At 42.3% G+C, this 15559-nt stretch overlaps 1 protein-coding gene across 1 annotated transcript in view; it reads left to right on the top strand.

Moving 5' to 3' along the window:
- ACTR3B (actin related protein 3B) overlaps positions 1-8467 on the top strand; it is a 35954-nt gene extending 27487 nt beyond the window's left edge. The window contains exons 10-12 of the mRNA XM_063146863.1: positions 5403-5528; positions 6641-6724; positions 8059-8467. Of these exons, the coding sequence (XP_063002933.1) occupies positions 5403-5528; positions 6641-6724; positions 8059-8154 (306 nt within the window). The 3' untranslated portion in view covers positions 8155-8467. The remainder of the gene's footprint in view (positions 1-5402; positions 5529-6640; positions 6725-8058) is intronic.
- Positions 8468-15559: the final 7092 nt, after the last annotated feature.

Here is a 15559-nt window from a genome sequence, read left to right as displayed (position 1 = left end):
TGGATCTGGGTGACGATTGGGCAGCCATGGACAGCACAGTTAGGTGCAGGAGCATAGAATGGGGAGGCACTGAAGCATAGTGGCTTGATTGGAGAAATTTAACAAATTGTCTACTGAGAAACATGGGCCTGCATTAATACTGTCTCCTCTGAACTCCTACATCTGTTCTGAAAGACTGCTCTGTAATTGGGTAGGGGTACCACCAACAGTTTCTCTAATCATATAGGGTGATATCCAGTGCTGCTACTCTGCTTATGCCATTGATATAGCGTTAGCATAAGTGACCTCTAGCGCAACAACTATGCTGGAGCAATGGATTTTCTGGGGAAACCTGTCGTTCCATCATACGCTATTGGTGTCATGCTGGAGGTTTGCTTAGGCTAAAGCTGTGTCAATGGTGGAAGCAGAATAACAGCACTGGATCTATATAGTTAGTGAGAATATGTGTTAGGACTTTGTGACTTTGTTGAGTGTTGTCAATCTGTAGTTCCTGTTAGGGAAGCCTTTGGCTGCCAGTTAACCATTTATTAATAACTAATGCTTTTTAAACAAATCACACATCAAAGTTTGTTTTAGATGAGTTCAATCTTTGGTTTTGTACTTACAAGCGCGAGTAAGGGATTATCTTATAGCTAACATCTACTGTCTCGTAAAATTAAAGCTCATAGTTTTCTCATTTGTTACTAAGCATTCCTAAAAGAAAGTAAAGCATCTCCCTCAAAAGGTTTAAAAATATACCTTTCAAGCTAGTTAAGATCAATTCTGAATCATACCTTTGAGAGGTCAACTCTTTTCTTGAAATTTTCTAATGAAACCCAAGTATATAAATTATTCTGGGCATCTCTATATCAGGCTTTTGGATGTGTATACCTTATACAGTATTTTTTGTTGGTTAATTAAAAAGCCAGAACTTTAAATACACTTTTGGCCTTGAATAATACAGTCACACCTCTTCATTACTCAAATAACTCTTTGACCCAAGTGAGAGGGCTGCATGCGTGGGCAAAATGCGCATACATACCACAAGTTCTTAAACTGAGATATGATCCTCCAAATGTAGTCAGTGGTGCAAAGGGGGAAAGAATTGAACTTTGAGGGATGTTTCACAGATTGCTTTCCCTTAAGACATATAGGGAGATAGATGAAAAATATCTGAAGGGCAGAGTAAAGTATAAATTGGATATTTTTTGGACTGGTTTGCAAATCACTTGTGGTAGTGGCTATGTTGTGGTAGTGAATTTTGTAAGTGAATTTTGCATTGTGTGAAGAAGTGGCCCTTAAACTTGTCTGGCTGTTCATATATTATAATTTCCCCATCTCTGGGTGCTCTGTGGCCACTTTCCTATCTTCATCTTAAGAACTGAAATAAGGAAAAATAAGATGGGAAGCAGCCCTGAGGGAAAAGAACAGAAGGAATATGAGAGTCTCGTTGTCATGTGAACTCTCTGTGAAGAAACTGATTGTTAGCAGTTTGGTAATAACAAAGACTGCTGCTCCTTCCCTGCTGGTGTCTTCCTGTTTTGTATTTTAAGTATTTCTAGGGTATGTTAGTCATTTAAATGCTAAATGCTGTATTTGGGAGTCCCACTGCACTCTCCCTAGCAGGAAGCCTAGTAGACTCTGCTTTTATTAATTTCAGTCTTTCCTTTGGTTCTTCTTTCTTAAATCTCTTCCAACTGGGATTAAATTACTTAGGTCTTTCCTGGAGTGCTCCATATTTTTTTCTTCCTGTTATGCTGCTTTCTGAACAGCGGTCAGTGTTGGCTTATGTTGAGCTGACAAATTGTGCTCTTCTAGCTACGTGAGGAAGCAATCAAAGGCGATAATTTGAGTTCTGTGTCTCAGTGTGGACCACATCCCCACAACCTTAAGGGGTTCTTGCCACCCAAATTTTTGTCACTGTCTCACTTTTTCATCTTCTTTTTTAAAGTACCATTTAAATAGTATTTTTGGGGTGGGGGGAATTGCTGTTGCTGGCTAGTCATGAATTTATACAGAAGCAAATGGAATCTTACCGGAGGATCAACTGCAGCAAGATGAAAAAGCAACAAAATAGGGAAGGATGAATATCATAGGTATAAATGGAAATCAATAAGATGTATTTAAATTATTTTTAAAAAAGCAATGCTATGGAATTAATGCTCCCTTTTCTGTCTGCACCAGGCAGTGGTGTAGGAACGTCAGAGGCATTTTCGTTTCCCGTTCACTCTGTTTTTAGCTAGATGGGTCTTTTAGCCTGTCTAGCTTGCTTACCTTGAAGGCTGAGAGGCTTGTGGATATAACTGATCTGTCCTCTCCTTGCCTGCTGTTATGGCCTGTTTCCTCAGTCCTCTTTGTCACTGTGGCAATCTCCGAAGGTTGCAATAGTGGTCAGAGGGGTCAGGTGGGAACATCCCCACTTGGGATTCCCCCCTGCGACCTTGAGGTCGTAGCTCTGTCTACAGCCTCGGAGGGAGGAAGTCCATCATATCCTATGGATTTCCTCCTTCAGACACCATTTGATGAACCAGAGGATTGCTCTGTTAATGGTGAAGTATTAAGTCTGGTGATTGATTTGATTAAACATATACAGTACTTATATTCCTTGTTATGAGAGCCGCCTGGGACAGTCATGTTATCAATTTTGGCTTTTCTGAATGGTAACAATTTACAGCTCCAGTGTTTAGGAAGCCTTAGGCTTGCCATTAATTATCTATAACAAATGAATACACTATTACACCAAAAATAGTTTAAGGTGGGTTCAGTTTTGGTTTTGTACCACCAGGAATTAATAAAGTGAAAATGTTTGAATCCATTTAACATTCATATGCATACATATATAAGCATCCATCTAATAAACATGCCAAAATATACATATCAAAATTATTCATTCCCTAAATGAAAATAATTGTTCTTAAGCAAAAAAGAAATGTTTACGATTTCAAGAACTTGAAAGTTTAACAGGAGAGGCTTTATCTTAGTTCCGGCTTTGTTTAAGGTACTCAGGCGTGATCTTATGAGCTAATATTCTCTAACTCAAGAGCATATTTATACTTCCTTGTGAACATTGATTGGTGCATTGAGGGTCCTTATGGTTGGAAAGTTGGGATAAAAGTATGTTAACTGCAGTCCTGAGCCTGCTCATTGGAATTTCTCACTGAGATCTACATCACTTAATTTCCCAACTGTTTAGGATGAGGGTGTCAGATTTCATCACTTTAAAAGACTTGCTAGGCATCATGCCTGTCTTTTCTGTTAGAGAAAATATATATTTGGGGTAAAATACAAGTCCTAAACTGTGACGATTGATGACAGATGAATGCCTTCAAGACTATTAAGCCTGTTTATAGGGGTGGCTAAAAACAAGCACGAGAGATAGGTGGCACTGTGTGATCATTGTGACATACCTGGCTGGAGTGTCTTAATAATTAAATATTGGCATCCTTCTGAATAGAACTGTTTCAAAAGCTTTCCTTGTGGCCCTTGCTTCAGGGTAGTGTTGCACTCATGCTAGATTATTTATTTTATTTTATTTTATTTATTATATTTTTATACCGCCCAATAGCCGAAGCTCTCTGAGTGGTTCACAAAAATTAAGTTAAGATAAGGTGCTTGAGAACGTCTCGAATGTTCTTAGGCAGCACAGCTTAAACCTCAGCAGGTTGTAGACTACATATGCGAGCCACTGGAATGAAGACAGGTTGGTTGCAGGTCTGTTGTTGAATTGAAAATGGGCTAGTCCAAGAAGAAGAGCGAGGGATGATGCAGAGTTGGGTGCAGACAGACTCACCATTGGGCCATAATGCAGCAAGTTTGGAGCACTGTGGAGATACCATTCTGAGGCTTCATTATCATACTGCACTTTTTAGTGCACTCAATTAAAATACTGCAACGTTTGACTCATGGTACTTAGATTTGGGATTTCTTGAAGGTTGTTGCTATGGGAGACTGGGTGCCTTCCTGAAGATCCTAGTGTCAATGTGATGTCATGATCTCAATATTTGCTGAAGCATTCACAAGTTTGCTCAAAATGCTGAAATCAGCTGTAACATAGTTAACTTGTGCTTGGAAATGGAGCTGTGAAAGGCTCCAGGACTGCTGGATTTCTGCTCTGGAAGAAGCTTCTGCAGATGCTGTGTGGGACTTAAGTTGCAGCTGCATTATTTTCCACAGCTCACTGGCTATGTTTACGTATAGTTTTTTTGAATAGCACTACTACTAACACCTTGTTGGGGCACCATACATGGCTGTACCAAGTGTTCAGCCAAGTATGAACTGCAATAATCTTGGCTTAAGCGATAGTCACTTGCTCAGCTTCTCTAAGGAATAAATATGATCGAATGCATGATACTGCATAGTAATTCTTAGTAGCAGATTCTGGCTGTGTTCTGCTCACACATAATGCTAAGCCAGGATTTAGTGTTTTGTGCACAAGGTTCTGCAAGGGCGAGCAAAGCCTCAGGCTCGTGCTTTTCACCTCCGCTTTCCTCTTCCCCCATATGGCCAGGTGGAGGACTCTTGTTGAGCTTAGTTTCAGTCCCCCCAATTCCTAGATCAAACTTACCTATGAACCATGAATTTTGGTTCAGAACAAACTGATTCGTTAAAGAAGCTTGCAAAATAATTTGTATTAGGAGGAAAACTCCCCTCAGTGCCTGGTGCATCTCCAATTGATCCAGATTTGGACTACGGCCTGTAGCCCTGATGGTTGTGTGCGATCTCCAGTATTCGAGGCAGTAAGCCTGTGTGCACCAGTTGCTGGGGAACATGGGTGGGAGGGTGCTGTTGCGCCATGTTCTGCTTGTTCATCCCTGGCCGATGGCTGGTTGGCCACTCTGGCCTAGTCTACACCAAGCAGGATATTCCGCTATGAAAGCGGTATATACAAGGCAGGAGCCACACTTTATAGCGGTATTGAAGTGCACTGACAACTGTTGGGGCCCATTGACATATACCATATACTGCTTTCATACCGCTTTCATAGTGCTATATCCTGCTTGGTGTGGCTCCTGCCTTCTATATACTGCTTTCATACTGCTTTTATAGTGCAATATCCTGCTTGGTGTAGATTAGGCATGTGTGATCAGAGTGCTGGACTAGATGGACCCTTGGTCTGATCCAGCATGGCAGTTCTTATGTTCTTAAGAGCAAAGACTTAAAGCCCCTTCCTTCTTCATGGTCCCAATCCAGATCGGCCTCCTGTGCCTGCTGTTTACTTAAAAACAACAACAATACACATAATTGTTAGCTGCTAATTCACATCATGCAAAATACCACATTTGTATCAGGTCTTCCTCCAAGGGCTGTGTCCATGGATCTTTTCCCATAGAAAATCCCAGTATACTTAATTTTTTCATGTTCCCAGTTTCATAACCAGGTCATATAACCTAAAGGACAAACATTGTTCTTTCTTTGCCCTGTAGAATGTGGTTCTTTCAGGAGGATCCACAATGTTCAGGGATTTTGGACGCCGGCTACAGAGAGACTTGAAAAGAGTAGTAGACGCTCGCCTGAAAATCAGCGAGGAGCTCAGTGGTGGTCGGATAAAGGTAAACGGGTTTCACTACCTATTAAATGCCTGAATGAGCAAAGCAAGTGCACATGTAGCTATTAACGAGGCCTGAAAATTGGATGACATTTTTACTAGGGTACTAAAAGCACCTGTTCAAGGCAAAGTCCGGTGCAGAGATGCTGTGGCAAAAGGAAAAAAATGACTTCTATAGCCCCAGTACATGGTGTGTGTGTGTGTGTGATGAGATGACCACTGTATCTGACTTTCCGAAGGAATCCCAGCCTACAGAACAGGTTTTTTGAAGTTTCTGCTACTGCAGCACACTCTGACTAAGAAACATGCTGCTTTATAAATGTGAACCGCCCAGAGAGCTTCGGCTATTGGGTGGTATAAAAATGCAAGAAAGAAAGAAAGAAATTGAACTGTGTCTCTTCAGTAGTTGGAGGTTGCAGTCGTGAAACTTTTAGGCCGAAGGGGGGACCTCCACAGTTGTAAATGTGGAAATGACAGAAGCCGGGGATGCCTTTGCTCTCCCTTACCTTTTCCTGGGAATGGCAGGTGGCAATGATGTGATTCAGAAGGTGGGGCATGGAGGGAGTTTGGGGTGTGTTTTGTGAATGCTCGAATCTGGCATGTGCAGTTATGCTCTTTCCTTGCAGCAAGATGTGAGGTCTTGCAGCAGGCTGTGAGACTCAAAGGGGGAAAGCCCCGATTTTGGAGCTGGGCAAAGAGTCAACAGTAATCTGTGTGAAGAGCTGCTAGATAAAGAACAGTGGAGGGTGGTGACACCGTTGTCAGTGGGGCGGTCAGTCTGCTCCGGGATTCAGTCGGAACCAGTCAGAATAAAGGAGCTATTCAAGGTGAGAAGCTCCTTTAGAGTTCTGACTGGTTGTGAATGAAACCCGAAGTGGATTCACTGTCCTGCTGACATTGGAGCCACCAACCTCTACTGATAGGGAATCTGCACCAGCCTCAGCAGTTCTGCACAGCTAGGTAGTCAGAGCCGTCCCCTTCCCTTCCCTAATAGCAGTTGCTTGAAATGTAGGGTCGAGGCCCGATTTCTGTTCCAACCAGTGAGCAGGCCTGGAGAATCAAGGCTGTACAGCATTCTGATAATATGCTGAACTGAAGATTGTGTTTCCTTTACAGCCCAAACCTGTTGAAGTTCAGGTGATAAGTCATCACATGCAGCGCTATGCAGTCTGGTTTGGAGGATCCATGCTTGCATCAACAGTATGTTCCTTACTTCACCCCTTTGTTATAGAATAGCTGTACTGGAAGATACCTGGAGGTCATCTTCTGTTCTAGTCCCATGCAGAGAGACAGGATTCTCTTATGACCATCTCTCCAAGAAGATTAACTTGAGCTCAGTATTCCCCCCCCCCCCCAATTGATAGACATGCTTTAATCTCACATAAATAGTTCAATACCTCACAGGGGTCCTTCTATTTCTTGGCCAGAGCTGAAACTATTCATTCATACATCTTTCCCCTAGCAAAAGTTTTCAGGTTAGCATGATTTGATCAGCCTTGATTTAGAACATATTTTTGTAATATGGTTCACAGACTTTGATCGCATGAGTTAAAAGATAGCCATGACTTCTCCTTTGTGGGCTCTGAAGTCGACACAACCAGCCACTATTGCTCATAAAGCCAAGTCTCTTTGCTTCTGCCACCTTCTCCAACCTCAGGTAAACGATAATAGTACAGGAGTTGTTCTTATTTTGCACCTTTTATACTTCAAGAAGGTGAGAGAAGGGTAAATGCACAGATGCATTTTGCGTGTGGAATTTGCTGGGTCAAACCCTTCTGTTCCTTATTCTTTCTTCCTGGTTGTCTGCCTTAGTAGAAGATGTGGGAGAGGTAAACAAATGTCTGTGCATGAAAGTTGGGGATGACCATACAGTGAGTGCGTGTGTGTTTTCTCTTTTTGTCCACACACGTGTTGAATACAACAATGCTAAAGAGCAACCACGCCAGTAATACCTATGCCCATGCTGAGCGAATTACATATAGAGAGAAAAATGGCAAGTCTTTTCCAGAAATGCCTTTTGCTGAATTATGAGGTCATAGGGATGCTTATTATAGAAGGGAATTTGAGCAGATCGCACCCCAGATATGTTTTCTGCATGGCATGTGCTGTAGGTGGGATGGAGCCCATTCATTTTTGGATTCTTCAGGTTTTCTGTATTTATTTAGATTTCTATTCCCTCTCCAAAGTGCTTGTGGCAAGTAACACCTTAAATATATCTGTATCTTGCTTTTTTAAAAATAAGTCTGGGACAAACTGGTAAAGTGTCTTAGGCCTGGATCTTCTATGTGTAAACACAACACTGTGCAGTGGGAATGCAATGGATATTATTGCTGATGTTTCCATCTGAGATGTTGTAAAAACTGTGCCAGAGCAACCTAATTGCCTCCTGCTAGCGCACATTCTTTTCTACCTTCTAAGCGGTTTTGTGTTGTGGAAGTGATTGTGCTACACCAATTCTAATACCTGTGGCTTTGTCATCGCCTTGGTCTGTATACATTTTCTTATGTAGCTTCTTGTCTTCATTTTTTTCTCAGCCAGAGTTCTTCGAAGTATGTCACACCAAGAAAGATTACGAGGAATATGGTCCTAGTATTTGCCGTCACAATCCTGTTTTTGGAGTGATGTCTTAATGCCCATCTGTTCTTGTGTCTGATGGAGATCGTTTCACTGGTGAAGAGAAGAGAGCGCTTGGTGTGGATGACAACTTGCCTTGAGGAAGACTACTTCAATCCCACAATGTGCACTAGAATTAGGCACTCCAGTGCAATGGGCAACCCAGAATAATTTGGACTGAAGCCACTTGTACTTTGACTATTTTAGCCTCTCCTTGCCTCTAACTTATGAGCAAAACTCCTATTTGGGAAGACTGCGGGAACAGGAATTGCAGGGATAGAGGCAAGAAAATAAGCCAAAATGTTGTCGCTGTCATACTCCTGGAAAAAGGGAAGAATGCTTAACAGTTTCATACATTGATCTCAGATCCAATCTGCAAGCATGAGACTCTGTGCTTGTAAATCGTCACATTGGTTTCAAGGGGACTTGTTGACCTGATGGTAGTCCCTAAATAGATTAGATTGTAAAGTGAGGGCCTTAGTTTGTACCCAAAAACAACAACAAAAAACACCCTAACTTTGCAGTGCAAATATTTTATTTTGAGAATTTTGTACTCCATGACAATTATTGAAGTGAGTTTCCTTAGTTAAGTATAAATGGCTAGGGATGCCATGACATCAGGGAGAAAGATACACGTTTCCGGTTGAGGCATATACTTGGAAGTCTAGTTGCTAAAACAACAGATGGCCACTCTTTGAGTGTATGTGTGTGCTTTTAAAAACAAACAAAAACGTACTACATTTATTTGAATGAAGTCTTTAAGCCTCTGAAAGTGACGTCTTGATATTTATTATTGCTATTTATTTAATTTTTTTGTTTTTGTTTTGAATTTGGGAACTGGTGAGTGGTAGATGAAAAATTGTCGGCTACTGATGAAATAAAAGCTGTTAACGTGTTCTCACAGCTATATTACTGCTTAAATTCCTTGTTGTTGAAGGCTTTTTCCCCCAAGTAAATTCCGTATTTGCTAAGGAATGGGGCTAATTTTTCTATACATATTTGGGGAAGGCCATCTCCAGGAGGTGATAGATATGGTCTCTGATGATAGCTACCCACAAAATAAGTGGAAAAATCTGACAAGCAGTCTTGAAACAATAGTGGCAGTCTAAGAGGGTGTGGTACATTTAAGGTACAATCCAAACCATGTTTAGACAGAAAAATTTCTACAACTCCCAGTATTCCGAAGCCACCAGAAGGATTCTTTTATTGTCCAAATATACATAGGATTGCACCCTTAATTGTGTGGCACTGCTATCTTCATGGAGTAGCTACATAACCTCATGATAGCACATGGTTTTAAATAAGATTGCTTTCCCCTTAACTGCCTTGTTTTATGAAATTTATGCATGAATTTGGGAAACAGAGAGAGGGAGATGGTATACAGCTCCCTTTCCGTTCTTGACCATGTTATAGGCAGGAAGCAGAAAAATCTGATGTGTATAATTCCAGCAGCAAAAGTTTACTTTTTAAACAAGGGTTGAAGCAAGCCTCACCTGCACTTACAGGAGTTCAGGAAAAATTACAAAATCAAGGAGCCTTGATGTTAAAATCCTATTATAGGTTAGAATAGATTACATACATTTGCCAGTGCAATCTGAAGTGAACTGGTTTGCTTAATTAACAGAACTGACATAGACCCACTGGGTTGGATCCAGACTAAGTTCATTGCGCTTAGCTCCCGCTGAAATCAATATTAACGTTTAGTCATGACTTTAATACCATTGAGTTCAATTATGACTAAGCACAATTAACTAAAGAACATACAAAGAGCCAGTCTAAAGGCCTATCCAGACCAGCATTTTGTTCACACAATAGCCAACCAGCTGCCTGTGGGAAGCCCTATTCAAGTAGAACATGAGTGCAGTGGCACCCTTCTGCAACTGGTATACAGAGGAATACTGCCTTCGATACGGAGGTAATATATAGCCATCATGAATAGTAGCTATTGATAACCTTATCCTCTAACTTAATCAGAATCAAGCTCATGGTGTCTAATGTATGATCCTAAAAGAATGCAAAGTCCAAAATACCATATAGTCTATGGTATGTCTTGTAGGTAAACATTTGCTTATGGTGCCTCCCTAGTTAATCACAAAGGACTTATATGAGTAATGAATTCAGAGACTCAAGCCTCCTGCTCCTCTGCTTCTGCTAGAATTAATAAGCCTAGTCTCTGGTCCTATAAAGTTAACAAAACACTCAGAATCATAAATAGCAGAGTTGGAAGGGGCCTACAAGGCCATCGAGTCCAACCCCCTGCTCAATGCAGGAATCCACCTTTCGCTTCTACTTCCTAAATCATCAGTCTTTAATCTCAGGAAGGATGAAGGATAATGGAATTCATCGTGATAGGGAAAAACAGGCTGTAGTTGGACAGTCCAGCCAATTCGTGCAACCGACCTGGCTCTAGATGTATTGACTTCTGCTTTTCCTTTGGATCCAGGCTGGACAAGAGGACTCCTAGGATGCTGGGCACATTTAATGCTGAATTTCCTCCCCAGAGTAGTTACTATTACTACTGTCAGACCCTGGCACAGGATGGACTGTGTAAATCCATAGTAAATGTGTTCAAACCTTTTGTCACCCTGTGGCAAAGGATTTATGAAGAGCTTAGTCAATAAAAGCGGTATTACCTTAAGAACTTGAAGAGATGGAAAAGGAAGCAAGCGAACTGGTTGAAACTTTCATTATTTTTCAGCCTTACTCTGGAAGCTTGTGCAATAATCGGAAGAGGGGATGGACAAGTCAGCCAGAAGTGTTTATGTAAGGACTTTTGTAAACTAACTTGAGCTGGATTTTTTTTTTAATCTTGTGAACTAGAGGTGGCTGGCTTTCTATCCCATCAGCCTGTCCATCGGGCTGTCTCACTGGTAAATGTTTAATAACACTTAAGTTCCCTTGCTATGAACCTGAAGAATTTTATGCATATGTCTCGCCATGGAACTTTCAATTAAATACAATTAGCAAAGCCTTGTTGTGACTTGAAGTGCTGATCTTCCGGTAAATAATTTATTCTTTATGATCACGCTGTTCTCTCTCATCTGGAAAAATAACACAGTTGTGCCAAACGAGTATCTGAAGATGCTCGAGCGAAAAGCTTGCTCAAAACCACCAGGGAGAGAGAGAGAAAAGCAGGAATATATAATCTCCTGCTTAATTGAAAAGCATTACATAATATCAGAGTCGCTGTGAAATGACGCTATGAAGTAATACTGTCTGGTGTGGTTGTGACCAGATGCGGGTTTTCTCTTGAACAGGCTTTGTGGAAAGACCATAGAAAGCAAGATAAGTCTTGCACGATTAATGGGAACAGTTGATGTGACATCGGAATTTCAGAAAGGACTACAAGATATAAACTGGGTTGAAAATATATATTCAAAGGGTAATAACTGCTCTGTTGTGCAATATTTTGGTGAGGTTGGACTCTTAAGCAACTTTATTAATGAGCTAGATGAGAGAGTGCATATTAATCGGAGGAGGATTGCAAACATCTCAAGAAGACAGGCTAAAATTCAAAATTGTCTCCAATAGAATAGCTAAGAACAGAATAAAGATGTGAAGTGTGAATTTAAATGGGTTCCATGAGGTAAAAAAGAACCAAATGCACAAATACAAGGTGTGGGAATAATAGGTTAGTTTTAACACATATGTTAATTAACGCACATGTGACTTCATATCCTAAAACTGTCTAGGGAACTGCACGCCATTTGAAATTAGGTGTTTCCTGACTTGGAGCTGAGCAGAAGCAGGGAAGAGCAGCTGGCCCAGCTCAAGTGGAAGCTAGAAAAATAAGCCAGTTCTCAGAGAGCGAGCGAACAGAGTGAGCGAACAGGAAGAGCAAACAGGAGTTTGACAGGGGGAGTGTAGGGGAAGAGGAGACCAAGGAAAGGGGAAGAAGAGAAGCCTCAAGGAAATCCAGGAGGCTGCCAATTCAAAGAGGCCATGTGCTTGCCATGTGCTCCTGAGTGCTGAGTGAAGAAGGGAAGGGAGAGTGAAGAAGGGAAGTGGAGAGTTGCTGCAGGACCTGAAGGGTGTGTGGCCTGATTGCTGATTGTACTCTGTACTCAGCAATCAGTGGCCTGATTGCTGTTGATTGTTGTTGGCCTCCCAGTGACCTTCATTCTGTTTCCTGACTTGGAGCTGAGCAGAAGCAGGGAAGAGCAGCTGGCCCAGCTCAAGTAGAAGCTAGAAAAGTAAGCCAGTTCCCAGAGAGCGAGCGAACAGGAAGAGCAAACAGGAGTTTGACAGGGGCAGTTCAGCAGGTCAAGGGGGAGGCCTCTAAAAAAAAAAGGGGGGGGGAAACAAAGAAAAACACAAAGAGAACCCCCCTCACAAAACCACACACACACAAAACCAACCCAAAAATCTTATTTTCCCTTAAGACATACTCATATAGTTGTGTACCTTCAGAGAGGACAGGACAAAGCAAAGGCAATTCCACTATAATCAGAAAGGAAAAAAACAAAGCAGAAATAGACAATATGGATGGAAAAGAGTCCCTAGAGGTGGTGACCTGCAAAGGGTGTGCAATGTTCGTGTTTCTGCCTGAGCTCAACGTGGCGTATACCTGCAACAAGTGCAGGCTGGTGGCACTTTTGGAAGAAAAAGTGAGAGGACTTGAGCGGTGAGTGTCCACCCTCCAAAGAATAAGAGAAGACAAGGAGTTCTTAGACCGAACGGTGGAACTGCAACAGCAACAAGAAGCACATGAGATTGAAGAACAACAGCCAGCTGAAGCAGAAGTGGAGTATGCTGAGGGGAGGAAAGCCAATGAAGAGGAAACTCTCTGGAAAAGAGTGACAGTTAGGAGCAGAAGAACTAGAAGGCATTCTGCACCAGTGGAACCATTAGAGTTAAGCAACTGCTTTCAGCTTCTGGAGGATGAGACCGAAGGACAGTTTGCAGAAGAAGAAGTACAGGAGACACTGTGCAACAATGAACAAGAGGCAGAAGGTAGGTCAACCAAGAAGAAGAGAAGAGTAGTCATTGTGGGAGACTCCCTGCTGTGTGGGATTGAAACCAAGTATGTCGTGAAGACCCATGGACTCGCCAGGTGTGCTGTCTCCCTGGAGCACAGATTAGAGATGTGACTGAAGGGTTACCAAAGCTCATAAAGCCCACGGACACATACCCCTTTCTTCTCATCCATCTGGGAACAAATGATGTCGCCAAGCAGAGCTACGAAGAAATAATTTCAGACTTTGAAGCTCTGGGAAGGAAACTGAAGAACTTTGGGGCCCAGGTAGTTTTCTCATCCATCCTCCCGGTTCTTGGAAGAGGATTAGAAAGGGAAAGAAAAATACTCTGGATGAACGACTGGCTACGAAGGTGGTGCCGACGTGAGAGTTTTGGATTCTGGGACCACGGGCTACGCTACTTGGAACATGGACTGCTGGCAAGGGATGGGTTGCACCTCACAAGGGCTGGAAAGAATGTGTTCGGCCACAGCATGAAGAACTTGATCAGGAGGGCTTTAAATTGAATCTTACGGGGGCGGGAGACGTAAACTTCAAGGCAACAATGGATGAAGGCCAAGGCACCACAGTACAGAGAACAGCTCCAGTAGTGCCCCAAAATAGTGTCCGCTACAATGTAGGAACAAAGCCAGACTATAAAACACATGGTCTTCGATGTCTATATACTAATGCCCAGAGCATGGGAAACAAACAGAATGAACTTGAACTCTTATTACATGAAGGCAAATATGACTTGATAGGTATAACTGAAACTTGGTGGGATGACTCCCATGACTGGAATATAGCAATTGAAGGATATAACTTGTTCAAAAAGAACAGAAGAAATAGAAAGGGAGGTGGAGTTGCACTATATGTTAAAAATACCTATCCCTGCACAGAAATACAGGCAGATCAGACTGGTAGCCCCATCGAGAGCATCTGGATTAAAATACCTCTCCAAAGTAGGCCTGGGAAAGATCCCTGTCTCCCCCGAGGGCTGCAGCCAGTCAGCATAGACCAGAGGTGGGCAACCTGGCATCCTACAGATGTTTTGGACTGCAACTCTCATCAGCACCTGCTAGCATGGACAATGGCCAGGGATTTGTGGTTCTAAAACTCTGGAAGGCCCTGAGTTGTTTATCCCGGGCATCAACAGTGTTGAGCTACATAGACCAAGGGTCTGACTTCCAGCCTCCTCTACTTCTAAGTGTCTCGCTTTGCAATCCCCCATTGGCGTCAATGGGGAGAATTCTTCCCAATGCAAATAGCAGCTGTAGAGGAGCAATTTTTCCATCAGGATTGCAGCAAGAGAAGAAAGGATTAAATTCTTCTCCCCACCTGCTGTGATCCTGATAATGATCAACCCCACGCCATGGAGGCGGCTGCTTACATTTTTTAAAAAATGTGCTGCTAGAATACACTGGGGCTGTTCACACAACACAGTAACCCACACTCAGTGGTTGAGTGTGAGTTGTTGAACTATGGGTTATCGTGTTTTCTGAACCCAGGACATTTCCTGTAGGGTAGCTTGTTAAACTGTGCAGTGTGGCTTGTTAATCACCCTGAACAAGCCAACAAACAATTCATGGGTTCTTAAGGTAGTTTGTAGCCACTCTCCATGGTTAACAAGCCACCTTGCAGAAAATGTGCTGTATTCAGACAACACGCTAATCCACAATTCAACAACAACCCACACTCTATGGTTTAGCATGTTGTGTGAGCCCAGTCAAAGGGTCATGCCTATTTTGACCACCGTCTATTCTTTTAAAGATGCATGTAACTTGACTTTGCTGCTTGTGTCGCTTGGTGGAGTCTGCTGAATCCTCCACCCCCATTTATCCTATGGTATCGCCTACAACACATCAAATGCTAGTGGCAATTAAAGGATTAGGGACAGGCTATAATTACAGCCCTGCGGAATAAAGTTCTTAAATGAGTCTGCTGCCGCCTATACTGTAATTATTCTGCCTATGCCCTGATGAGCTAAGATTAATTGTGGGGGATTACAAACTGTTTGTGCCGAACACACAGTGCACGGTGATGTGGTTTCTGTTTCAGAGGCATTAAGGAAGCACCCTGCACTGTTTCTAGAGCAAGGTACCTTTTAATCACAAAGATGCCGCCGTTTTTACATTAACTACTTGCAGTGTTATGCTGAGTTGTCTCTAATCCACATTAGCACAGCAGAATACACTTTAAATCAAAATACATTATGAAAACAATGCCATTAAAGCTTTTTACTTTTCATGGTTTGAAAATAACTCTGGGTTGCGACTCTGGCTTGTCTCTGCTCTGACAAGTCAGAGGTCCTGGTTTGCATATCACACTAAACAACCCAGGGATGGGGCATCCTGGGATTGTTTAGCCACTCCTGCCTGCAGAGTGAGGAATTCGGCAGCTTACCGCAGCACACTGCTGCATTCATGACAACCCAGGATTTATTTATTTTAAATCCTGGGTTGTCATT

Source organism: Elgaria multicarinata, chromosome 1, assembly GCF_023053635.1.
Source record: "Elgaria multicarinata webbii isolate HBS135686 ecotype San Diego chromosome 1, rElgMul1.1.pri, whole genome shotgun sequence".
Taxonomy (NCBI): Eukaryota; Metazoa; Chordata; class Lepidosauria; order Squamata; family Anguidae; genus Elgaria; species Elgaria multicarinata.
Note: the sequence above shows the minus strand (reverse complement) of the source record. Positions and strands in the feature narration are given on the sequence as shown.